Consider the following 24,959-nt stretch of genomic DNA (forward strand, 5'->3'; position numbering starts at 1 on the left):
TTTATATCTTCTAAGGTAATAGGTAGGAAAGGTTAACGATAAAACGGACTATTGATGAAAATATTAATGAATTTATTCAATATACATGTATAGGTGTATATAGTACAAAAAAGAGTAAATAAGCTAATATTAGTTTCTATGCATATTCCTTATACGTTAAAAAGAAATCATTAGAGTATATCTAGTATATGAGATATAAAATGCATATTACTGAGCTACTTGAAAGCTTCAGTCGGCATTTTGGCAGTACGAGAATTGAGCTGGTTTTAGCAATAAGATTAAAGTTCATATTATGATCTAATATACATGTACAATGGAAAGAAGTGAGATCATTGTTTATTTTCTTCTGTGAACCCCATACTTGAAATTAAGAAGCTTGAGTTTTTTTTTGTTTAAAAAAACACCAATGACGATCTTATCTCCTTTCCAAGAGAGCATGCTACTCATTACTTGCTAAGTTCTTATAATTATCACATTTTTATTTTTACTTTCTTTGCTAATGATTATTTTCCAATTCTTTCAGGCCTACTTTGAGCAAAGATAAAATAAAACTAATGAACTAATCATATATATGTACTCATTATTGGGGTGAGTGTACAGCATGTATACATATAAGTACAAAAATATGGCCTTAATATTCAGCAACAGATAAAAAAAAGATACTACGCGCGTGATATTGGAAGTAACTGATCTTTGTTCAGTCTTGAATGATTCTCAAATTGTACCTAAATTTTCGGAACAAAGCCGACGGTATCTCACAAAAAAATTAGCTACAATACTTCCGATTATGTACAAAGAGAATAAAAAAAGAAGCAATTGTCGGTGCATTTTGAAAAACCCATTGCAGGATTGTCCTTAGAATAAAAATGGAAGGCACGCAATTGAAGTAAGATTGTAAAACTAAGGGACGCATAGTCAGAGAACGTTGGTCAACTCTATCATATCGTAGCTGCGTTCCCTCTTGCAGATGTAGGGATAGAAGACGAAGGCGTAATAGCCGCCGGTGCCGACAAGGATCACGCCCAGCACAATGGCTATGATGCCCCAGGCCGAAAGGCCCTTGCTGCCCTTGACCAGGTCGACATCGCGTTTTCCGTGCTCCGCAGAACGAGCAGTGGCGTCGCCACCAGCGGACCCCAAATCGCCGTAGTAATTTCCTTTGCTGCGGTACTGCCTGACGCCGCTGCCCGAACTCCGCCCGCCGCTGCGAAACGGAAACGCGGCGTCGGTATCGCCGATCAGTACTGGGAAAATTTACAAAAAATTCTCGTTATGCATCAAATTTCTTTTCTGTAGAACAAAGGGAGTGAAGATTTTTTTTCATGGTACTCACGTAAGACTGCGGCTACGAGAATAGCGTGTTTTCTCAGCATCTCAGTCAACCCTTTCTGACTATCGCGGATGAAAGGAACTCCAGCAGTTCACACAACTAGGTACAACGAATCGTCGAACACTACTGAGCTAGGGAGCCAGGAGCTGCTTAGCGATGCACTTGTTGTATATGGATATCACTGATGCATAATGCTTTATATGTATATACATGTGTGTGTAGGTTCCAGCTTTAACCGCGGATTACGGATCCAGTGGACACGGATAGTGCTGCTATCTGCCGTACGGTGAGGTAACTCGGACATAGAATTCGATTTGAATTGTCTTACACTGGTCTTATGCTTCACAGATTGGAGTGAGAATGCGTTGTCTAAAGAATATAGAATGTGAATAAGAAGATGAAAAAGGGAAAAGGTTGCAAAATACTTGAGCAAAATGTGTAGCGATCACAAGGGAAAACCTCTCTGAACAACCGTACAATGCATTGACGTGCTCTCGAAAACAAACCCCACTCACAAAACAACGGGTCAAATATTTTCTTATATACCAGCACATAATTATACTGCACGTAATTATACCCCACCAAATTATAATACATGACATAATATCCTGAAACGAAAAAATCGTATGGTTAGGTTTGATGGGTTTCTCTACACTGATCGATCAACGGGTTCTCCGAAATAGCAAATATTCAAGACCACCACGGTTCAGATGGTCACGCTGCGGTCTTTTTTAATGTTTTTTTCCGCATTCCTGAGGGTCCAATTAGTGGGAAAAGGGTCCTGCAAATCGATCCTGGGACGAAAAGTTTCCGAGCTCTGAAAATTGCAAGAATGGAAGGCTAACCTCTTTCGATTTTTTCAGTCACTATTTGGCCGACTTTGAAGAATATCTAAATTAATTCCTTGATGCACTATATCGACGTAATCGTGCGAGAGGAATCGATTGCGCGTAACCAAAACTCACTGTGAACAGTGGATCAAAAGGTAGAGCTGAAAATCCAAAGATTTCTATGTATTCTCTATGACTATATTCTCTATGATTATATTCTCTTAATTGTAGAATCTACGATGTTTTAGATATTTATCTGCGCGTCCTTGAGTTTCCAATTAGGAGGAAAAAGAATCCTCAAATATGATTCTGAGGCGAACCAAGGTTTTTGACCCAACCAAATCCCAATCCTTCTTTAGAATTTTGGCTAATTGATGGCTGTTACTTAAAAAAAACTTAAAATTAATAAATATCTATTGCATTTTTGTATTTTTCGAAGAGAAAATCGATCAAGTACAATTAGTCCCAATTCGCTGAGATATGACATAGTGGAGTTTTTTTTTAAAAAACAACACTCAGACTGAACATTTTGCGTACATTTCAACGAATTCATTAAATACATATCTATATTGGTGTCACAATTGAGTAAACTTCATCAAAGTCATGCATATTTATACGTACATTGCACAAATTCAACATATGTTGCATTAAGCATTCATTACACTTCCTCCATTACTAATTTTCGCTGAAGTCGAGTCCTCGTCAATTTCGGAGAAACCAGATCCATCCTGGACGATACGTCGGCGCAAAGCTTCGGCATCCTTGCGTTCATCGTCACTCACAACTCCTTTATCGATCCTCACCAGATTTGGAATCATTGCGATCAATTTAACCCTGTATCCGGCCGCGTCGTCCTCATCTTCATCATCAGGTAGCGCATTCACCACCGGATTCTGGGATACAACAATCGTCTCCAGACTCTGCAAGCATCGGAGTTTCCCGAACTCCGCAAGCCTCGCTATTCTGTTCTCCCTCAAATTAACGTAGCTCAACTTGACGCAGGAGGTCGCGAAGCCGTCGAGCACGGATATCCGGTTACCGCGAGCGTGGAGCGTCTTCAAATTGACGAGCGTCACGAGGCCCTCGAACCGCTCGATTCTGTTTTCCGCGACGTAGAGCGCGACCAAACTGGGGAAGAAAATCCCGTTGGTGGTGGTCAGCAGGTTTCCGCGGAGCTCGAGCACCCTGAGATTCTCAAGGACGTATGGGCTCAGGGACACTCTCCTTATCCTGTTGCGGTTCAGCTCCAGGCATTCCAGCAGCCGGTGCCCGATCCCACTAGTCTCTGATATCTCGTTGTCGTTCAGGGTGAGCACCTGCAGGTAGACCATCGGCTCCAAGTCGGGCAACGTGATCCTGTTTCGGTCAGCCTGGATCATCAGGAGGTAGGTCATCGAACTGAAGACCTGAAGCGCGGCGCGCGTCAGCCGATTGCCGGAAACGTTGACGAAAATGACGTTCCTGAAGGTCGGAATGATGCTGATATCGGTCAGCCCCTTCTCCGAGACGTTAAGCATCAAGTACGAATACTTGAGCCCGGAGTCGTTCTTCCCCAGCATGCAGAGACCCCTCGTAGCCTCGTCGAAGGTCAGACAACACTCCTCTTCGCCATCCTCTCGGGAACTAACCCAGTGCCCGCTTTCACCTCCGAACGTCGGATGATCCTCGGGTTCTTCGACCGACTGCGAATAGTTAGAGGCTTCCGACGACATTTCTGATATTTTTCAAACCGTTGATTGTTTCGCATATAGTGCAGAGATACTTCTAGCTTCAGGGCTGTCAGGCATTTGTTCATTTATTTCATGTGTATTTTACTTTTGTTATTACCGTGCATTATTGACTGGAGCTTCTTGAGCAGGATGAAATTATCCCTGACTATTCTCGCTTGTCTTTCAGCCTCCAGCTGCCTCTTCTTGGCATCAAACTTAATGTGAGGTCTTACTTTCGGCGGAACGACGTCAACCACAGATGTCGCACTTTTTACCTGCAATAATGCGACGGATTAACAAAAGTAAATAAAGTACTCAAAGAGGTTTAGAAAATATCTCTTAATGCGAAAAACAAAAAATACGAAATTCACCCATCATATGAAGTTGATAGAGATTTGAAATCCTCAAACTTACTCTAGCTCGATGATATTCGTAAGTTTTCCGTTGACACGGCGTAACGAATTCGTGACAGCTTTTGGTAGACTGCATTTTACACTGCCTATATACCTTCGATGACTAGTTTGACGGCTTCCACTTCTAGCCACAAATTTCAAACGAAATCGTTACCTAAGTAACCTACGTAAATAAGGAAGAACTATTGCGTGCAGGGTATTGATCGAAATCAAACTTCTATAAACGGCAATTCTGACGTTCTGCTTATCGTGGTCTGGAAAGATGAAAAATTCATGTATAAATGGGCTGCTTTGAAATTCTGTATCATTGTGACGTACATTAGTACATCAGATTTCTTTCTCTATCCATAATTGTTGTAAATATTAATTTTTTTCAGGTGTGATGAATCCTGGCCGCTAATATACGCGATTCGTAAATTATGGGATTTAAACTTTCCCTCAACGAAGACGCGCAAACTCTTCATTGCTGATGTTGGCAGCTCGTTGCGGCGTTTGCAGGAAGTTCACATCGCAGCGGTGGTCTTCAGCTTGGGCATGTACAAACCGTTGACTGAAGAATATAAAGACAGTTGCCATTATGGTCTTCGGTGTGACAACCGAAAATCGTCGTGTGCTTGCCCCCCCTGAGATGTTTCAACGTCAGAGTTGGAAACTTATTGCAGAACATCAGAGAATTACCGATTTCGACATAATGATACATCTTGTCATATCATGCATCATACATCATACATCATACACAGTATTATCGTTCAGAACCATAGTTTGGATGATCGGATTTTCAGAAAGTGACGTCACCCAAAATTTTTTTTCTCTTGAAGTCATCGATCTACAGTAATCAACTACCCGAATTCTTCAGTCTGGAAACAACCACGCAGTAGAGCGGACGTATGAAAATCGGGCTCCGCAGATTTCGGGTACCGGGTTCTTTACCTTCTGGGTTCTGCGCTCCGAGTCCGCTTCCTGGTGCACCTCGAGTTCCAGGACTAGCGCTCCGTAGTTTCTACGCTCCAGGTCCGCTACCTGGTGGAACGCAACTTTGGGGACAAGTGCTCCGTAGTTTCGGCGCTCCAGGTCCGCTACCTGGTGAAACTCGACTTCTAAGACAAGCGCTCCGTAGTTTCAGCGCTCTAGGTCCGTCACCTGGTGAAACTCGACTTCCAGAACAAGCGCTCCGTGGTTCCTGCGCTCCTGGTCCGCTGCCTGGTGAATCGCGACTCTCGGAGAACAAGGTGGACGAGGATTACGAGGATTTCTGCACGATGAGTATAACATTTTTATAATATTTAATGACAATTGTGATTATATTTTATCTAGAATTTTTTAAACTTGTCATGTTTACAATGAATTATTTCAATCCATTTTTCGTGCAGGCCCAAATTCAGCAGCTATCAATACGCTAATAAAATTTCTATATGATTATTTATAATTTTGTCAAATTCTTTTTGGTAGAATGTGTCCACAAAAAAAATTCTATTGATCATTACACAATATTTTTGTTGTGTTCTAATTTTTACTGTACATATTTATTAACATTCGAGGTATACTCGTAACCCAAGATGGTTAGTGGTGGTCGTTAAAGGTGGTTGGCGCTGGTTGTAGGTGGTTAGGGGTGGTTGAGGGTGATCGAGTTGGACGATGAGGAGGACGAGGAGGAGGAGGACGAGGTAGACGAGGTGAACGAGGATTTGTGCACGGTGAGTAAAACATTTTTCTAATATTTAATGGCGATTGTGATTATATTTATTCCAGAATTGTTTAAACGTGTCACGTTTACAATGAATTATTTCAATTCATTTTTCGCGCAAGCAGAAATTCAGTAGCTATAAATGCGCTAATGTAATTCATTATATTAATACTTAATTAATTGATTATATTAATCCTTACACAATATGTTTGATGTCTTCTTATACTGAAAATATTTATTACTATTCAAGGTATAACCGGAGGTGGTTATCGGTGGTTGTTGTAAGTGGTTGGCGGTGATTGAAGGTGGTGGGAGAAGGAGAAGGCGGAGTAAGAGGACGATAAGGACGAGGACAACGACGAGGAGGAGGACTAGGTAAATGAGGACGACGGACGTGGTCGAAGGTAGTAGGAGATGGTAGGGGGTGGTAGGCAGGAGTAGGAGTAGGAGTAGGAGTTGTAGGAGTTAGGGTAGGAGTAGTAGGAGTAGTAGAAGTCGGAGTTGGAGTTGTAGGTGTTGGAGTGGGAGTAGTAGGAGTAGTAGAAGTGGGAGTAGGAGTTGTAGAAGTTAGAGTAGGAGTAGAAGTAGAAGTAGTAAGAGTAGGAGTAGAAGTAGAGTGAAACCCTTTCCTGACTTACTTTTTTTTCATTTTTCGACCAAAAAATTTTTCGGTCTCATATTCGATTTAAGTGACCCTGTCCTGACCAATTGAACCCCCAGGAACTCAGAAAACGTGGCGAAAAGAGCGTGGGACCGACGGCAGAGAAATGACGACGAAAACATCACCAGCTGAAAAATGTGAAGAACGCAGGTTCTGGTTTTTCGTCTGTAACTTTTGACCCCTTGCTCGCAGCGTATTGGTACTGCGCTTTGTCGATTTCTTTAGCAAAATCACGTCGGAATAGTGCCAGGCAGAATTTATTCCAGCACTTTTCAAAATCACGAAAATTTTCGCCAAAAATACAAAGGGGTTAGCCTTGCTTTTTTTTCATTTTTCGACCAAAAAATTGTTAGTCTCAGATTCGATTTGAGTGACCCTTTCCTGACCAATTGGACCCCCAGGAACTCGGAAAACGTGGCGAAAAGAGCGTGGGACCGACAGCCGAGAAATGACGACGAAAAGATCACCAGCTGAAAAATGTGAAAAATACGGGTTCTCGTTTTTCGCCTGTAACTCTTGACCCCTTGCTCGCAGCGTATTGGTACTACGCTTTATCGATTTCTCTCGCAAAATCACGTCGGAATAGTGCCAGGCAGAATTTATTCCAGCACTTTTCAAAATCACGAAAATTTTCGCCAAAAATACAAAGGGGTTAGCCTTACTTTTTTTTCATTTTTCGACCAAAAAATTGTTAGTCTCAGATTCGATTTGAGTGACCCTTTCCTGACCAATTGGACCCCCAGGAACTCGGAAAACGTGGCGAAAAGAGCGTGGGACCGACAGCAGAGAAATGACGACGAAAAAATCACCAGCTGAAAAATGTGAAGAACGCAGGTTCTGGTTTTTCGCCTGTAACTTTTGACCCCTTGCTCGCAGCGTATTGGTACTGCGCTTTGTCGATTTCTTTAGCAAAATCACGTCGAAATAGTGCCAGGCAGAATTTATTCCAGCACTTTTCAAAATCACGAAAATTTTCGCCAAAAATACAAAGGGGTTAGCCTTGCTTTTTTTTCATTTTTCGACCAAAAAATTGTTAGTCTCAGATTCGATTTGAGTGACCCTTTCCTGACCAATTGGACCCCCAGGAACTCGGAAAACGTGGCGAAAAGAGCGTGGGACCGACAGCCGAGAAATGACGACGAAAAGATCACCAGCTGAAAAATGTGAAAAATACGGGTTCTCGTTTTTCGCCTGTAACTCTTGACCCCTTGCTCGCAGCGTATTGGTACTACGCTTTATCGATTTCTCTCGCAAAATCACGTCGGAATAGTGCCAGGCAGAATTTATTCCAGCACTTTTCAAAATCACGAAAATTTTCGCCAAAAATACAAAGGGGTCAGCCTTCCTTTTTCTTCGATTTTGGAGCCGAAAGTTTTTGGTCTCAGATTCAATGTAAACGACCCTCACCTGACTAATTGGACCCTCAGGAACTCAGAAAACGCAGCGAAAAGAGCGTAGGATCAACAGGAGAGAAATGGCGAGCGAAAAAGCACCTGCTAAAAAATGTCGAAATCACAGGTTCTCGTTTTTTTGCTGTAACTTTTGACGCGTTGATCGCAGCGTATTGGGACTGGGCCCAATCGATTTCACTCGCAAAATTACGTCGGAAGAGTGCATGAAAGAATTTATTCCAGCACTTTTCAAAATCGCGAAAATTTTCGCCAAAAATACAAAGGGGTTAGCCTTACTTTGCCTTCATTTTTGAAGCCGAAAATTTTTGGTCTCAAATTCGATTTGAACGATCCTTACCTGACAGATCGGACCCCCAGGAACTCAGAAAACGCAGCGAAAAGAGCGTAGGATCAACAGGAGAGAAATGGCGAGCGAAAAAGCACCTGCTGAAAAATGTCGAAATCACAGGTTTTCGTTTTTTGGCTGTAACTTTTGATGCGTTGATCGCAGCGTATTGGGACTGGGCCCAATCGATTTCACTCGCAAAATTACGTCGAAATAGTGCATGAAAGAATTTATTCCAGCACTTTTCAAAATCGCGAAAATTTTCGCCAAAAATACAAAGGGGTTAGCCTTACTTTTTCTTCATTTTTGGAGCCGATTATTTTTGGTCACATATTCGATTTGAACGACCCTTACCTGACAGATCGGACTCTCAGGAACTCAGAAAACGCAGCGAAAAGAGCGTAGGATCAACAGGAGAGAAATAGCGAGCGAAAAAGCACCTGCTGAAAAATGTCGAAATCACAGGTTCTCGTTTTTTGGCTGTAACTTTTGACGCGTTGATCGCAGCGTATTAAGACTGGGCTTAATCGATTTCACTCGCAAAATTACGTCGAAATAGTGCATGAAAGAATTTATTCCAGCACTTTTCAAAATCGCGAAAATTTTCGCCAAAAATACAAAGGGGTTAGCCTTACTTTTCCTTCATTTTTGAAGCCGAAAATTTTTGGTCTCAAATTCGATTTGAACGATCCTTACCTGACAGATCGGACCCCCAGGAACTCAGAAAACGCAGCGAAAAGAGCGTAGGATCAACAGGTGAGAAATGGCGAGCGAAAAAGCACCTGCTGAAAAATGTCGAAATCACAGGTTCTCGTTTTTTGGCTGTAACTTTTGACGCGTTGATCGCAGCGTATTGGGACTGGGCCCAATCGATTTCACTCGCAAAATTACGTCGAAATAGTGCATGAAAGAATTTATTCCAGCACTTTTCAAAATCGCGAAAATTTTCGCCAAAAATACAAAGGGGTTAGCCTTACTTTTCCTTCATTTTTGGAGCCGAAAATTTTTGGTCTCAAATTCGATTTGAACGACCCTCACCTGACCGATTGGACCCTCAGGAACTCAGAAAACGTAGCGAAAAGAGCGTAGGATCAACAGGAGAGAAATGGCGAGAGAAAAAGCACCTGCCGACAAATGTCGAAAACACAGGTTCTCGTTTTCTGGCTGTAACTTTTGATGCGTTGAGCGCAGCGTATTGGGACTGGGCCCACTCGATTTCTTTCGCAAAATTACGTCGGAATAGTGCATGAAAGAATTCATTCCAGCGCTTTTCAAAATCGCGAAAATTTTCGCCAAAAATACAAAAGGGTTTAATGGTTTAATGGTTTATTTTCATTTTTTTCATAACAATATTGGAAAACATTCTTACAAAATTAAAAATAAACAGAGCCTTAATTACTAAACCTTAGCCTAGTTCTATATTACTATTTAAGATCTAGGGATAAGAAATTAGAACGGAGGTTAGAACAGAGAAAGACGGCGAAGACAATGTCAGAAAAAAGCGAAAAAGCAAAGCATAAACAAGAAAGCAGAATAAAGCTAAGAAAGCAGCATTATAGAAGTGTGGGAAACACGAGGTGGAGAAGACTAGATGACGCGTCGCCATCAGGAGCGTGTCTCTTCCGTCCGGAAGAGATACTGATACTGATCGCGTTTAAAAACCGTAAGCGTCGAGACAGCCCTGAGTTCGATAGGTAGGGAGTTCCAGTGTCGAGCGCCTTTGACTGTCAGGGAGTGACGAACAGCCTCAGAATGCGGAAGGGGCAGCACAAGTTCACCTGGAATTCGCAACGTGGGGTTAGGGTTAGCCTTACTTTTTCTTCATTTTTGGAGCCGAAAATTTTTGGTCTCAAATTCGATTTGAACGACCCTTACCTGACCGATTGGACCCTCAGGAACTCAGAAAACGCAGCGAAAAGAGCGTAGGATCAACAGGAGAGAAATAGCGAGCGAAAAAGCACCTGCTGAAAAATGTCGAAATCACAGGTTCTCGTTTTTTGGCTGTAACTTTTGACGCGTTGATCGCAGCGTATTGGGACTGGGCCCAATCGATTTCACTCGCAAAATTACGTCGAAATAGTGCATGAAAGAATTTATTCCAGCACTTTTCAAAATCGCGAAAATTTTCGCCAAAAATACAAAGGGGTTAGCCTTAGTTTTCCTTCATTTTTGAAGCCGAAAATTTTTGGTCTCAAATTCGATTTGAACGACCCTTACCTGACAGATCGGACCCCCAGGAACTCAGAAAACGCAGCGAAAAGAGCGTAGGATCAACAGGTGAGAAATGGCGAGCGAAAAAGCACCTGCTGAAAAATGTCGAAATCACAGGTTCTCGTTTTTTGGCTGTCACTTTTGACGCGTTGATCGCAGCGTATTGAGACTGGGCCCAATCGATTTCACTCGCAAAATTACGTCGAAATAGTGCATGAAAGAATATATTCCAGCACTTTTCAAAATCGCGAAAATTTTCGCCAAAAATACAAAGGGGTTAGCCTTACTTTTCCTTCATTTTTGAAGCCGAAAATTTTTGGTCTCAAATTCGATTTGAACGACCCTTACCTGACAGATCGGACCCCCAGGAACTCAGAAAACGCAGCGAAAAGAGCGTAGGATCAACAGGTGAGAAATGGCGAGCGAAAAAGCACCTGCTAAAAAATGTCGAAATCACAGGTTCTCGTTTTTTGGCTGTAACTTTTGACGCGTCGATCGCAGCGTATTGGGACTGGGCCCAATCGATTTCACTCGCAAAATTACGTCGAAATAGTGCATGAAAGAATTTATTCCAGCACTTTTCAAAATTGCGAAAATTTTCGCCAAAAATACAAAGGGGTTAGCCTTACTTTTTCTTCATTTTTGGAGCCGCAAATTTTTGGTCTCAAATTCGATTTGAACGACCCTTACCTGACTGATTGGACCCTCAGGAACTCAGAAAACGCAGCGAAAAGAGCGTAGGATCAACAGGAGAGAAATGGCGAGAGAAAAAGCACCTGCTGAAAAATGTCGAAATCACAGGTTCTCGTTTTTTGGCTGTAACTTTTGACGCGTTGATCGCAGCGTGTTGGGACTGGGCACAATCGATTTCTCTCGCAAAATTACGTCGGAATAGTGCGCCAAAGAATTCATTCAAGCACTTTTTAGAATGGCGAAAATTTTCGCCAAAAATACATAGGGGTTAGTCTTACCATTGGATGAAGAATATAAAGATAGTTGCCCTCATGGGCTTTGATGTGACAACCGAAAATTGCTCCGTGAGAGGTTCCAATGGTAGAGTTGAGAATTGATTGCAGAACATCAGAGAGTTTCCGATTCCGACATGATGCCGGCTGCATTCACGTTCTGAGTAACACAGTTTCCGCAATGGTGAGCCCATGCCAGTACTTGGCCTGAGGGTACTTACCGACATGTCGGCGATACAAGAAATTAATCATGAGAATAAATATCATTCAAAATTCGTAGCAAAACAGTGATTTAATCAGAGTATAGGTACCCGAGAGAAGAATGTGTACACAGATCTTGAATAAAAATAGATCAGATGTAATAATGATGCAGAGACCAAAAAGTATAAATGTATATGCGGTCTATGTACGACAGTGATATATATGATTCATTTATGGTTAATACGTGATGCAAACTATAAATTTTATAATTTTATAGGAAACATACTAGATTATCTACTATAATCGGCCATACTATGACAATAAAAAAATTGTTCGTTTTGATATGGGATTCAATTCGACACGCAGTCTATATATTACGTAACATTGCTATTCAGAATTAGGAGTAGGAATAGGAGTGGGATCAGGAGTAGGAGTAGGATCAGGAGTAGGTTCAAGAGTGAGAGTAGGAATAGGAGTAGGATCAGGAGTAGGATAGGGTAGGGTAGGGTAGGGTAGGCCACTGTACCACCCCACTTCTACACCTGCCCCTACTACTGTTACTACTACTCCTACTCTAACTCCTATAACTTCCACTCCTACTTCTGCTACTCCTACTACACCTACTCTAACTCCTACAACTCCTACTCCTACTCCTACTACTCCTACAACTCCTACTCCTGCCTACCACCCCCTACCACCTCCTACTCCCTTCGACCACGTCCGTCGTTCTCGTTTACCTAGTCCTCCGCCTCGTCGTTATCGACCTCTTCCACCGCCTTCTACTCCTTCTCCAACCATCTTCAATCATCGCCAACCACCTCCAACGACCACCGCTAACCACCACGGGTTATACCTCGAATCCCAATAAATATTTTCAGTATTATAACACATCAAAAATATTGTGTAAGGATTAATATCATTTTTTCATTTACACATTTTACCAACAAGATTATGAGAAAATTATAAAAAATCATATAGAAATTTTATTAGCGCAATGATAGCTACTGAATTTAAGCTTGCGAATAATGAATCGAAATAATTTATTGTAAACATGACAAGTTTAAAAAATTTCAGGTATAATACAATTACAATTGCCATTGAATATTACAAAAATGTTAAACTCACCGAGCACAAATCCTCGTCCTCCTCCTCGTCCACCTTCAACCAACTCCAATCACCGCCAACCACCTCCAACGACCACCGCTAACCACCTCGGGTTATACCTCGAATACTAATAAATATTCTCAGTATTAGAACAAATCAAAAATATTGTGTAAGGATGAATATAATTTTTTCATTGACACATTTTACCAAGATCATGAGAAGATTATAAAAAATTATAGAAATTTTAATAGCGCATTAACAGCTACTGAATTTGGGCTAATGCGAAAAATGTATCGAAATAATGTATATCATAAAAATGTTATACTCACTGGGCACAAATAGTAACATAACGTTTTGTTGATTTCCATGAAAATATTTGATTATAATGATTTATTTTGTACTATTATCGTATACAAATGGTTAAAAACTGAAAGCAATCAATAATTATATAGCTAAATATTTAAGTAACACCGAAAAAAGGTCAACAATAAAATCAGATAATGGAGAAAAAATATCTTTCATGCCGGTTCAAAGTGGAAACCGGGTTCTTGAAATGCTACTATATAAAAGATCGGGAAAAGTACACATATTTTTTTTTTTTTAAATCAATCATACTTTAATTTTTAAGCGAAACGTTGATTGTCGGTTATTTTTTTTCAATGGGAGATAACTAACGAAGCGTTTTAAAATTTCGAGTGTATTTTAACTCAGATTTGGTTAGTACAAGAAAAACTTACTAATCATCAATTTTCGGAAAATGGCGAAGTTATTAGCTGACCATTGAAGCGCCTCGCCGCTGGAATCTCGAATTGGCATGAAAGATGGAGTGCGTAATGTTTAGCTGAAATGGAAAGTCTAAAATTATTTTGAATTGACATATATTTTTGTCATCAATGAACTAAAAAACTCAGAAAAAACGTTAAATCACATTCATTTTCGTTCAGAATTTTCTTAGTAAATATCGTTACTTTTCAAGTTTGAGCTCGACGATTAATATGATATTACGGTTTTTTTTGGGTTATTTTGGTACATCGATAATAGAATGGTACGCAAATGAATAATAACTATATAGTTTTAAAACACTCGCTCGCTAAAACTCGCTCGGGGTCGGATGCCTAGTGTAACTGGTTTTTGTGCTCGGGCACTCGCTTACTCGTTGTCAATGTTTTACCAGATGCCATAGTTGTAGGAGAGACTGGGGCACGATGACCCCCCAAAAAATTCTGGTATTTGCTTCACAGTATACAGACTGAACACTGTCTTTGCGCATGTGACGCAAATCGAATCTGCCAGTAAGAATTTTTCTATATAGTGCTACAAATCACGTTTACACATGCATGTAAGTATAACGAATTGTGATTTTATGACAATAAATTTTGTCAAAAAATACCATAGTACAATCAGCTAAGTGCTCTCAGATTTTAAACACGACGCACAGCAATTTTAGCTGTAATTGATCGACGTTATTGTCATGTATTCCTACGTATACAATGCCAACCACTCACCAATTGCAATTTGTTGATCCTGGTCGTTCGGTTTTTTTTTCGGATTCAAAATGTTATCTGAAGCATGCATATTGGTTTGATAGTACAAAACATGACACTTCCAATAACCGAATTTGTAAACTTGAAAATTAGTCCGGAAGGTCAAAAGTCACCAGGTCAAGGACCTGGATAGCCAGAACTACGGAGCGCTTGTTCTGGAAGTCGAGTTTCACCAGCTAGTGGACCTTGAGCGCAGAAACTACAGAGTGCTTATTCTGGAAGTCAAGTTTCACCAGGTAGCGGACCTGGAGCGCAGAAACTACGGAGCGCTTGTTCTGAAAGTCGAGTTTCACCAGCTAGTGGACCTTGAGCGCAGAAACTACGGAATGCTTGTCCTGGAAGTCAAGTTTCACCAGGTAGCGGACCTGGAGCGCAGAAACTACGGAGCGCTTGTCCCTGAAGTCGAGTTTTACCAGGTAGCGGACCTGGAGCGCAGTAACTACGGAGCGCTTGTCCTGGAAATCGAGTTTCACCAGATAGTGGACCTGGAGCGTAGGAACCACGGAGCGCTTGTCCCTGAAGTCCAGTTTCACCAGGTAGCGGACCTGGAGCGCAGGAACCACGGAGGGCTTGTCCTGGAAGTCGAGTTTCACCAGGTAGCACACCTTGAGCGCAGAAACTACGGAGCGCTTGTCCCTGCAGTCGAGTTACACCAGGTGGCGGACCTGCAGCGGAGAAACTACGGAGCGCTTGTCCTGGAACTCGAGTTGCACCAGGAAGCGGACCCGGAGTGCAGGATCCAGGAGGTAGAGAACCCGGTACTCGAAATCTGCGGAGCGCGATTTTCATACGTCCGCTCTACTGCGCGGTTGTTTCCAGACTGAGGAATTCGACTAGCTGATTTTCGTGTATATAGATCGATGACGTCAAGAGAAAAAAAATTTTGGGTGACGTCACTTTCTGAACATCCGACATTCAAACTTTGGTTTCGAACTTTAATACTATATGTATGATGTATGATGTATGATATGATATGATATATAATGATTTTAGTTTTTACATTTCAGACAAGAAATACGCACTTTATTATCTTTCCTGCCGATTCCAGACTCAAGCGGCTAGGCCCTTCGATGGTCAGCCGTTGACTAAAGACATATTCTTCAGTTAACGGGTCAACTAATAACGCTGCCGTTCTGCGACAGTTGATTGATAAAAATTTTTGGTTGTACCTGTCAAATGTGTGTTAAAATACACTCGAAGTTTCAAAAAGCTTCGTTATATCTGTCCCTATCAAAAAAAAAAAAAAATCGCCGACAATCACCTTTTTAGGTCTTTAAATCAGGATATGCATTAAATACTGTCTCATATACGGAGTATCCATTTGATCTCGATCAAAATTAGCGCAACCGTGATGTATTACAGTTACTCTGAATTTTTTTCCATACGAACACTTTTTGAAAAACAATTCTGCTTCTCTAACCAACGTAGATACCTCACTTGCGACTAGCTAAATCAGTGTTTCGATTCTATGTCAACGAAAATTCAAGATCGAGAGAGCAAATGAAAAGTTGTTGGAATAATTATGAATATTATTGTTATGGAATACATCGAGCGCTTGTCGAATAGAATCCCATTTCAAAATGAATAATTCTTCTATTTTCATATTATAGCCGTATTAATGTAGAAAATCTAGTTTGTCGCCTGGAAAATTATAAAATTTGTAGTATGCATCACGTATTAATCGTAAATGGATCATATATATTAATTAATATCGTACATGGACCGCATATACATATCTATATACTTTTTGGTCTCTGCATCATTATTATATCTGATCTATTATTATTTATAATCTATGTATACATTCATTTCTCGGGTACCTATACTTCAATTAAATCACTGTTTTGCTACGAATTTTGGAAGAAATTTATTCTCAATATTAATTTCTTGTATCGCCGACAAGTCGGTAAGTACACACAGGCCAAATACTGGCTAGGGCTTATCATTGTGCAGCTGTGTTGCTCGGAAGGTGAATGCAGCCAGCATCATGTCGAAATCGGTAACTCTCTGATGTTTTGCAATAAGTTCTTAACTCTACTGTTAGAACATTTCGGGGGCACGCAGGCGCACGACGATTTTCGGTTGTCACACCAAAGCCCATTAGGGCAACTGACTTTACATTCTTCAGTCAACGGTCGGGATATAGGTATATCTCGCTCTCTCATCACTACGACACAGTTTTCGCGAGGTTGTCGGCATTGGTAGCTACCTCCAGTAGTATATGATCTAAGATCGTACTTTGTTGCCAGAAATCTCGAATCTGCACGAATACTTATTGCGTGAAATAATAATCAGTATAGAAATTGACCGCAATTCGTTTGTCACGATGACACCGCCAATGGAGAGAATCCAAATATTGGAATCAATTGAAAAGGACATAATTATATGTTTACAAAGTGCAGGCAAGTCGATCGGCAATATTTACAACGCCGAACATAACCTCCAGTCTGTCATTGTAATTTCATCCACACGTCAATTCGCGCTATGAACCGATTATCCTGTTAAGCACAATTGTGCATTTCATTAATATTGCTTCGTTTTGTCCAAATTTGTAAAGTCTATTCGTTACCCCAGGTCAAGCATTCGTCGAGTTGAGTAAGGAGAAGTCGAGCCTGAAACAGGCTGAAAGTCAAACCCACCAATTCCTCAAGACTCTGGGACATGTGGAATCAAAACTGAGTGAACAAATACACTACTTGACCCAGGTGTCGACAGGTAAGATTGAGATTCTAAAATACAATAGTATAACCAATCAAATGGAACATACTCAACCATTGCTACTCTCATGTATTGTAAAATTGACAGGTCAACCACATGAAGGGTCGGGATATGCCAGTCAGAAGGTTTTACAAATGGCATGGCACAGGCTGGAACATGCACGAAGCAGAGTCAACGAGCTTGAACGAATAAAGAACAAACACCTGCACGGCCGAACAGTTGCCAGATCTTCGCAGCCTCAAATGCTGTCCAGTATTTCCTTACAGCCCTTATCACAGTCTGCCTCAAATCCATAAATCTTGTGTATCGACTCGGGGAATATTTAAAAACACTAACCTACGTTTTTCAGTCCACGTTTTTTCCATTGTTCTAATAAATAATGTATGCATTTTTCATATAAGTGTATCTGATGAATTTCTACCCCTGCGATGTCTACATTACGTATTAATGATACAAGCACAACACATGCAACCAAACACTTCTTTATAATCGATCGTTTTAAGAGCTATTTTATTTACACTATATTTTATTATTACAAAATAATTTTTGTTCGCTTCCTCATTACTTACTCTCCTTCCGTCTATTTTTATCTTGTAGGATATAAGAGTTAGTCATTTGTACATCAATCTGAAGTTAGAATTTCTCACTAGGGGACAACCTGAACGAGGGGCTCTAACATATTATAACGGTACGTGTATACCTCTGCTAATTCTATGTGTAAAATAACAATAACATAACATACTCGACAATGTACGCTGAAAAAATGCAGTTATATCTACAGGCAGCATATTCCATGCACTGATCCAATCGTAAGTACACATGGATATTGTTCTGTCCGGAAGAAACAAACAATGAAAAAAAGCTGGTACCCAGATGCTAACTGACCCGCGGGACAACTCGTCGACCTGATAATGATATGCTTCATTTGTAGGTAGAACTTTGCACACAAGGATAGAACTCTGTCAACTGAGGTGACAAGTCTTCAGTAACTCACGCATAGTACTCACTATCTAATATTGCTTTAGTGGAAATAAGATTGTTCATAGATCAATCGAGGATTTCTGTTAATTGTTTAGTCAATCGATTGATGGGGAATTATGATCGCGGTATTTGCAAATGCTGGATTTACTGATACGTTTCTACTACCAATTAATCCCACATCTCTCTGATCTCTTTTACCTTTCTGCAACCATTACCCTCTATACTTCTTTTCCCGATTTGACGAGATTGAAGATTGTCACAAGTATTCTGTAAACGATTACTCCAATTTGGTATTATGCACTTCAAGAACATGGACGCTATTCTCACAAAATTACAAAAATCCGATCTTACAATACACACGATTTTCGAATTTTTCGAACTCCAACCCCTCAGAAAAAAAGTTTCAGTAAAATTACGTTTCAGGACACAGAAGCATCCATAACAGCAATACTGCGTTTAACCGTAGCAGCTAAGGAGAGGCGTGACTTCCTTTCATCATTCAGCTGTCTCGTTAGAAGCACCATTTGCGACTGCAAGTCGATTATCTGTTCCTTCAGAGTATTAACCGTCTCCGATAGACTCCTGAAAATGAAAACAATAGAAAATATGCTCAAACGATGGCGGGTTGTTCTATTGTCGACAGAATATCACAATTTTTGACTGACAATTAGAAAGCTTTGGTAATGAAAATTAATGAGCGGATAAAACGACCTCCTATTAGACATGCCAACTAGGGTGAGCATAATCGATTAACGAGTTTTTAACACACAAGCGTCGATCGAAAGAGATGGTTCCCGAATACAGTTTTGGATTAAGATTAATTATAAGAATCCTAGTCAAAACGATACGTTCTATTCAGGGCATTTGATGACTTATCCACACAGTATGACGACAATGAGCCTTTGTTGTTGTTGTTGTTGTTGTTGGAGTTGTTTTTTTTTGTCTTTATTAATAGCAAGAAACAAACAAATCGCAGGATTACATACCTGTTTTCACTTCCATCCCAATTTCCAACTCTATTATGCATTATCGACATTTTATCGCAAGCTTTATGGACTGCTTCGCATTCTAGCATGGCTGAAATTTATATTATGACCATTATTAACAGCCTGCCACACCTGCGGGGATACCGGCGTGTCCCATCATGCGAACGTATAGATAGGAGAGAACCACCGCTTGCGATCGATTATCAAAGAGTTGGGTAAACCAGGTGTGTTTGAAACTTGCAGATTCTACCAAATACTACTTGTTCGATATTGAGAACGGAAAGAGGTTGCATCAAGGGTGGGTAACGTAGCGTGATGTGTGCTGATTACGAACAATGAAAATAACTACCATGCAAGTTGAAATGACGATAAATATTTGACCCCCTGAGCGTGACGATTCCATTGCACAAATTTGCATAGAATATGCACCAAACATTGGCCAAAAAAATAGCAATGACTTGAAATATTGACCTGTAATTCAGGGTTGTGGTATTCAGATGTATTCATTCCCATAATACCAATCTTCACCATCCAACGAATAGACTTCACCAGTAGTGCGCATGCATATACCACCCTTAATGAAAGCCGCACTAGTTTTATTCTTTCTTTTGTTTTATTTATTAAAAAAATAAAAATCAATATGATCTACATTTCATCGAGTGGAAGTAACAGTTTATTATTAGGCGTTAGGCTTGAAATACTTACCAGAGTGCACCGTGAGTCGAGTATTAACAGTGGCACAGTAGCCTTCTATAACTCTCAATATGATGGCATCCTCCTCGAACATCCGCTCATCTATGGAAGAAGACGAGGAGAACTAATTGAGTTTGCTCTATGCTTACGTCTCCAGTTACAGTATATTTGTAAACATTAGTTGGGACTTACTACCGATTCGCATTGAACCGCCGGCGTCCAATAGGTCCGTCTTGCCAAAACTTTTGCAGGAGTACAGAGGGGGGGCTGGTCGCAGCGAGGCGATTGACCAGGGCGATCTAATTCCTGGAGGAAGACAGCCCTCCACCCCCATCCGTGGTTGTTTTCCATTCAGAAGTGGACTCACCTGTTTCACGAAAATCGAATTGTCAAGCAAACACGACAGACTGCAACAAATAATCTGTGGCTTAGGCCGTTATATCAGGTCTCAAATGTGAACCTGGCATGGTCTGTTGCATTTTTCATCGACCATTGGACAAAGATATTCGAAAATCAAGTTACTGCATGGATGAAAAACTGCTGATAGACTAGGTTTAGTATAAGCAATACACGCGATGCCGTATTCTATGTATCATTATTGACATGGGGTGATTCGATCGGATTTGGTAAGCATTGCTCCCCACGGCTCGAAGTGAGAATCAGGATTTGGTCTACGAAATTGAGTCTGATGTGATGAAGTCGTTAAATACCGTGTGTTAGTTATTAAACAATACAAAGCGAAAGCATACTTCACACAACATGGCTGTGAAATAAGCGATATTTAATAATATACACCTGTGAAACAATAAATTAGTAGTGAAACTGGCCAATAATGTTATATGTGATATAATGGTGTAAAAACAGCCATGCTATGGAAGCTTGCCTTGTTCTGCGTTTCCGGACATTGGGATTTTTTTTTTGAGCCACCAATGTGCGTACAATCCGGAGGTATAAATTTGTTCTGGCGGTTGTTGTTCCTCGCCATTATTATTATGCCGCCTCTGAACATGGGCACCCCTCCGGGATTTCTTTCCGACATTCTCATGTCTGCGGGGAATCGGTTCGCTCAAATGTTTCGGATTCGCACCCCTGATAACAAGCTCGGAGGTGACGGTTGAACTTTTGTCATGTCCGACGATGGGATCAACGTCGACGACTGGCCAAGCCACGGAAAGATTATCGAAAGTTAATTTGAGCTCAGGTTCAGTAGCTGCGTCATCGTTTATTTTTTCAGATGACGAGGCCGCATCACGAAGGCTCTCCCTTGGAGTCGAGCCGAACGGCGACGAGCAGATGCACTGGTGCTCGAACTTGTTTTCATCATTCTCGCTCTCGCTGTGAGACATCCGTGTCGCATCAGTCTCGCCTTTTTCCCTGCTATGTCGGTACGACTTGTAGGACGAGTTGAGATCGGAAGAATTGAGATGATAGCTGTCTGCCATTCCAGAATCCGAGGAGCGCGGGGTCGTGTTGTGAAACTGTGGAAGCTGGCTCTCGGTTTCCTTGCCGCAGACGATCGCCGGGCTCTCGATTCCCCTCCCCAAGCAGGAAGAGGCAACTAGCTCCACATCTCGCTGGAACAACTCTGTCCTCTTCCAATTCCTCATGGTTGAATTCCAGCAGTCGCAGGTGGAAACTGCCAGGTTCAAACAGAGAGGTGGGTTGCTCCTGGCATTGGGTGCTTCGATCGCTGAGCGAACGGATTCCGAGTCGACTTCCGAAGCCGCATGGTTCATAATTGCATTTGGCATACTCCTGCTCGTCTCAAGCCTCAACTGATCTGGGACGGACAAATTCAAGTCATGGCAGATGAACGAGGAAGACCTCTCCGTGCAGCTAATACTGGACTCGTCGTTTTCCCACAATTTGTACGTCACATCGAGTTTTAAGCTTGATTTGTGGCGTGACTTGTGTCTGGTGTTTGAGGAATTCTCATCTGTCGATCCGTCGTCGGATTGCGAGCAGCTGTCATATCGCGATGGGTATATCGTGTAAGTAACAGTGCACTTTCGCATTTTAACATCGCTTAAATCAGGTTTGAATATGTATTGAAAGTAAAGCAATTTTTTCAACAGATCCGGGTAGATGATCCTCCTCCGCACAAGCTTCGCAAAATATTTCGATAGGCGAACGAATGGAAGGGACGAATAACTCACGTGCTGCATCGTCGACGGTGATTTTGCTGTATTCACACGCTGCTCTTGGGTCAGATATTCGATCCATTGCTGGCGCTCTTCTCGACTAGGGCAGACTGCGAGTATACTTTCGATCATTGGTCCTGGAATTGATTCAAGTAGCCGAGTCAGGATAGAGATGACGCAAAATCTTTTTGCCGGTAACACCGAGATAACAACTCACCCGATATTTCAAAACCGTTCTTCATATCCTCCGTGTCATCGATTTTCGTCACTGCAATTCCAGTCAACGGAAGCTTGCCCTGAAAAAGGAAATGGTCAATGATTGTAGGTTAGCTAGAACAAATCAAGATATATAGTCTTTAAGGGACGCAAACTTTACCTCGTAGACAAAGGAGCTCATTCTCTGGCTCGTGCTCAAGACAAGCAGCGTTGTGGAAAAAAGCACAAAGTATCGATCCCTGCGATCGACTCCGGTAGCAAGGGTTACAGGACCGACGTAAATTATGTCACCTAGAGTGTGGAGGTCTTCTCCCTCCCAGCCTTTTATTCCCCCCGCCAATACCGTCAAAGCTAATTCCTTCTGTTTTCTTATTGCGCTGCACCTTTCCTAAGCGTAAAAATATGATCAGTGAGCATGCGTTGATCAATTACACGAGCTTTCGGGTAACTCTCCGCTTTTCCTTAATTTTTCCTTTTCGATATAAATGAGTCAACGACTTGAGCTCTCACCGCTATTTCCCTATAGACGCATACGCTACGCTGAGTGTCTCCTCTGTCAGGGTGATTCTTTTCCATATGCCTCTCCAACTCTTGCAGCATGGCCGAATATTTTTCCAATCTACGAAAAGGCTTACTTAACCCAGTCGTTAGCACAAGGATACCAGGAGTAACGGCTCCGCAGTGTTCCATAAACTCGTTCAGCTCATCTCTAGAAATGGAGAGAATTGAAAGAAAAATTGAAAGTGTGTAAAAGCAGAATGTGCTCGACTTCAGGGTGAAAAATCCCAAAACGGCTGACCTGAATCTGTCCAATATGCAAACGGCTCGAGGATGGGAAGCACAGTAGGCAATGTGAATGGACTTGAGCCTCGGCGCCAAAGCCAAGAAGAGGTTTCCTGCTCTAGCATCCGAACCCTGAGCACAGGCAGCCTCCAAACTGGTGAGAAGGTGTTGATGGATTTCCAGGACGTCGAGTATGTTCCCAACCAGCTGTTTGTACTCTTCCCTCGTCAGTCTGTACATGATGCATAGACAGACGTATGTTCATCCTATCAAATTCAATCCTTTGCAATTGTACTTACATGCCGGTTGTGTCTAAGGGTTTTAGAAAGTTGTTAACTAGTCCCTGAAGCTCCGCGACGTTCGCTCTTTCTGAATCGATAATGTCCTTCAAGACCACGCTTCGGTTAGCTCTCTGCTGGATGGCCAACTCTTGAGTAGTTTTTTCAGGTGAGGATTTTACTGACGAATGGCTGCTGTCTGTAAGTTATAACCATTGTATTTGATTTGAAGAAGCGACTGTTCCCTGCTTAACCATAAGCCTGACTTTATGTAATTTTTGGAGAAATGTACCTGAATTTTTCTGCTCCTTGACGTAGTTGGAGGGAAACCATCCAGTCTTGTCACTGAGCGTGCCCTCCCACCATCCGCCGTCGTCCATCTGAGTAATGGTGATGACATCTCCCTTCCTGAAGCACAACTGTGGTAAACAGCGGTTAGTCCAACAGAACGTTGGCCTTGCTTTCCATTCAAGGTCTAAGAGTATTACCAACCTCGTCGTTGTTCTTTCCCTTGAACGTGAACAGCGCCACGACCAGCTTTGGATTATCAATCTTGGACATTGTTCACCGATCTCTGGATGTCCCTCTGAAAATCATATCTGAGATGATACAACAGTATAATCAATTGTTTTCAAAAATGACCTCGCCTGATGAGGAGGAAAACGTCAAATCATTTTTCATTACTAGGAGATAAATAGAAGAAACAGGCGAAATTGTTATGTTACATTTTATAAATACGTCGAGGATGTATAAGAGGATCGTTACAATCTGAATATCATACTCGCGATCATTCCCCGATTATTGCCGCACATAATAGGTATCTATGTATTAGGAAAAGTGTGAATTACGTACAGTTGCATACCTGCTTACCGACCCCCGATAATAATACCAAATACTGTCATACGAAAGAGCTCAGGGCCTGCTTCGAATGACAAATAACCACATCGATTACGACGAACAGCGAACGCGACGTATAGAATTTTTCTCGCCCGTCCAATGGCTCATCTACTATATTCCGACAATGATATCTTCTTTCGTAGTAGAATTGAAGCACGATACCGCCGAGCGATCGCGAGATATTGCCATTTCAGGCCTTCGCTCGCCCCTCGAACTCGCCTCGGTTCTATCGATCAACCTGACTGGCCTGGCCTGATCAGCACCAGTGATCAGTGATCAGCACTCTCGGCACTCTGAGCACTTCAGTGCGAACACGACAGCGCCATTTTAGATAATTTTTTCCTATAGTGACGGAAGGAAGTCAGTCGGAGGTGGTGGAGGAGGAGCGGCATATTTCTCGGAGCGGTCCGACTCTATTTATAGGTTGACAACCCTTTCGTCACCGTCAAAGCGTTAGCGCGGTAAGAATGCTTCTCTCCGCAGAGTGGAAATGAAGCTCGTATTGTTAGAATCAGCCTCCGCGCGTTTGACATAAAGATTATACAGCACTTGCCAGTAGAGTGAATCGGCAAATGCGAAACCATCGGCAATAAAAATCCCACCTACATTATCGACTACCTAATAATGGAACGGAGTTTTTATTTATACGTATATCGTATTAACCCTAAAAAGAACCTACAGTAAATGAGCCTTGTGCCAAGTACATTAAAGTGGAAATCACCGACAAAAATTTAATTTGCAGTATCGACACACCAAAATGACAACACACGTTCAAATAAGTACCAGCAACAAGACCACGAGTACAACTCCAAATTTTTAATTTCATCCTCAATTCTACATTTTTTATTGATTGACTTTTCGGAGAAGTTATGTACTT

At 41.6% G+C, this 24,959-nt stretch overlaps 4 protein-coding genes and 1 long non-coding RNA gene across 11 annotated transcripts; 1 reads left to right on the forward strand and 4 right to left on the reverse strand.

Annotated features, from left to right (window-relative positions):
• Positions 1-51: 51 nt before the first annotated feature.
• Positions 52-1,519, reverse strand: LOC124220696 (uncharacterized). The gene is made up of 2 exons (XM_046629964.2): positions 1,334-1,519; positions 52-1,244 (listed from the first exon to the last, which is right to left on the reverse strand). Exons 1-2 carry the CDS (start codon positions 1,371-1,373, stop codon positions 916-918), a joined length of 369 nt encoding a protein of 122 aa, XP_046485920.1. The 5' UTR covers positions 1,374-1,519; the 3' UTR covers positions 52-915.
• A 1,222-nt stretch (positions 1,520-2,741) lies between these two features.
• On the reverse strand, positions 2,742-4,388 carry LOC124220698 (leucine-rich repeat-containing protein 23). The gene is made up of 2 exons (XM_046629966.2): positions 4,284-4,388; positions 2,742-4,144 (listed from the first exon to the last, which is right to left on the reverse strand). The coding sequence occupies exon 2, from the start codon at positions 3,870-3,872 to the stop codon at positions 2,808-2,810; it is 1,065 nt and encodes a 354-aa protein (XP_046485922.2). The 5' UTR covers positions 3,873-4,144; positions 4,284-4,388; the 3' UTR covers positions 2,742-2,807.
• A 7,469-nt stretch (positions 4,389-11,857) lies between these two features.
• Positions 11,858-14,724, reverse strand: LOC138191010 (uncharacterized). The gene is made up of 4 exons (XR_011177231.1): positions 14,351-14,724; positions 13,583-13,686; positions 12,867-12,972; positions 11,858-12,594 (listed from the first exon to the last, which is right to left on the reverse strand). It is a non-coding gene; the product is annotated as an uncharacterized lncRNA (long non-coding RNA).
• Positions 14,725-16,493: 1,769 nt separating this feature from the next.
• MED11 (mediator complex subunit 11) lies at positions 16,494-17,856 on the forward strand. The gene is made up of 3 exons (XM_046627037.2): positions 16,494-16,791; positions 16,964-17,104; positions 17,195-17,856. Exons 1-3 carry the CDS (start codon positions 16,716-16,718, stop codon positions 17,401-17,403), a joined length of 426 nt encoding a protein of 141 aa, XP_046482993.1. The 5' UTR covers positions 16,494-16,715; the 3' UTR covers positions 17,404-17,856.
• RtGEF (Rho-type guanine nucleotide exchange factor) lies at positions 17,600-24,419 on the reverse strand. Of its 7 annotated transcripts, XR_006883396.2 has the most exons (14): positions 24,048-24,418; positions 23,678-23,771; positions 23,478-23,604; positions 23,207-23,384; positions 22,924-23,139; positions 22,635-22,833; positions 22,285-22,512; positions 22,126-22,204; positions 21,924-22,045; positions 19,960-20,134; positions 19,780-19,869; positions 19,075-19,165; positions 18,440-18,670; positions 17,600-18,355 (listed from the first exon to the last, which is right to left on the reverse strand). XR_006883396.2 is itself a non-coding variant. In XM_046627031.2 (13 exons), the coding sequence occupies exons 2-13, from the start codon at positions 23,744-23,746 to the stop codon at positions 18,508-18,510; spliced, it is 1,734 nt and encodes a 577-aa protein (XP_046482987.1). In that variant the 5' UTR covers positions 23,747-23,771; positions 24,048-24,419; the 3' UTR covers positions 17,600-18,507. The 7 variants fall into 7 exon arrangements, 6 of the variants coding, with proteins under 6 accessions (XP_046482987.1, XP_046482984.1, XP_046482985.1 ...); XM_046627031.2 differs by having other exon boundaries at positions 17,600-18,670; positions 19,963-20,134; positions 24,048-24,419; XM_046627028.2 differs by having other exon boundaries at positions 17,600-18,670.
• Between the last annotated feature and the right edge of the window lie 540 nt (positions 24,420-24,959).

This window comes from Neodiprion pinetum, chromosome 5 (genome assembly GCF_021155775.2).
Source record: "Neodiprion pinetum isolate iyNeoPine1 chromosome 5, iyNeoPine1.2, whole genome shotgun sequence".
In the NCBI taxonomy this organism is placed as follows: Eukaryota; Metazoa; Arthropoda; class Insecta; order Hymenoptera; family Diprionidae; genus Neodiprion; species Neodiprion pinetum.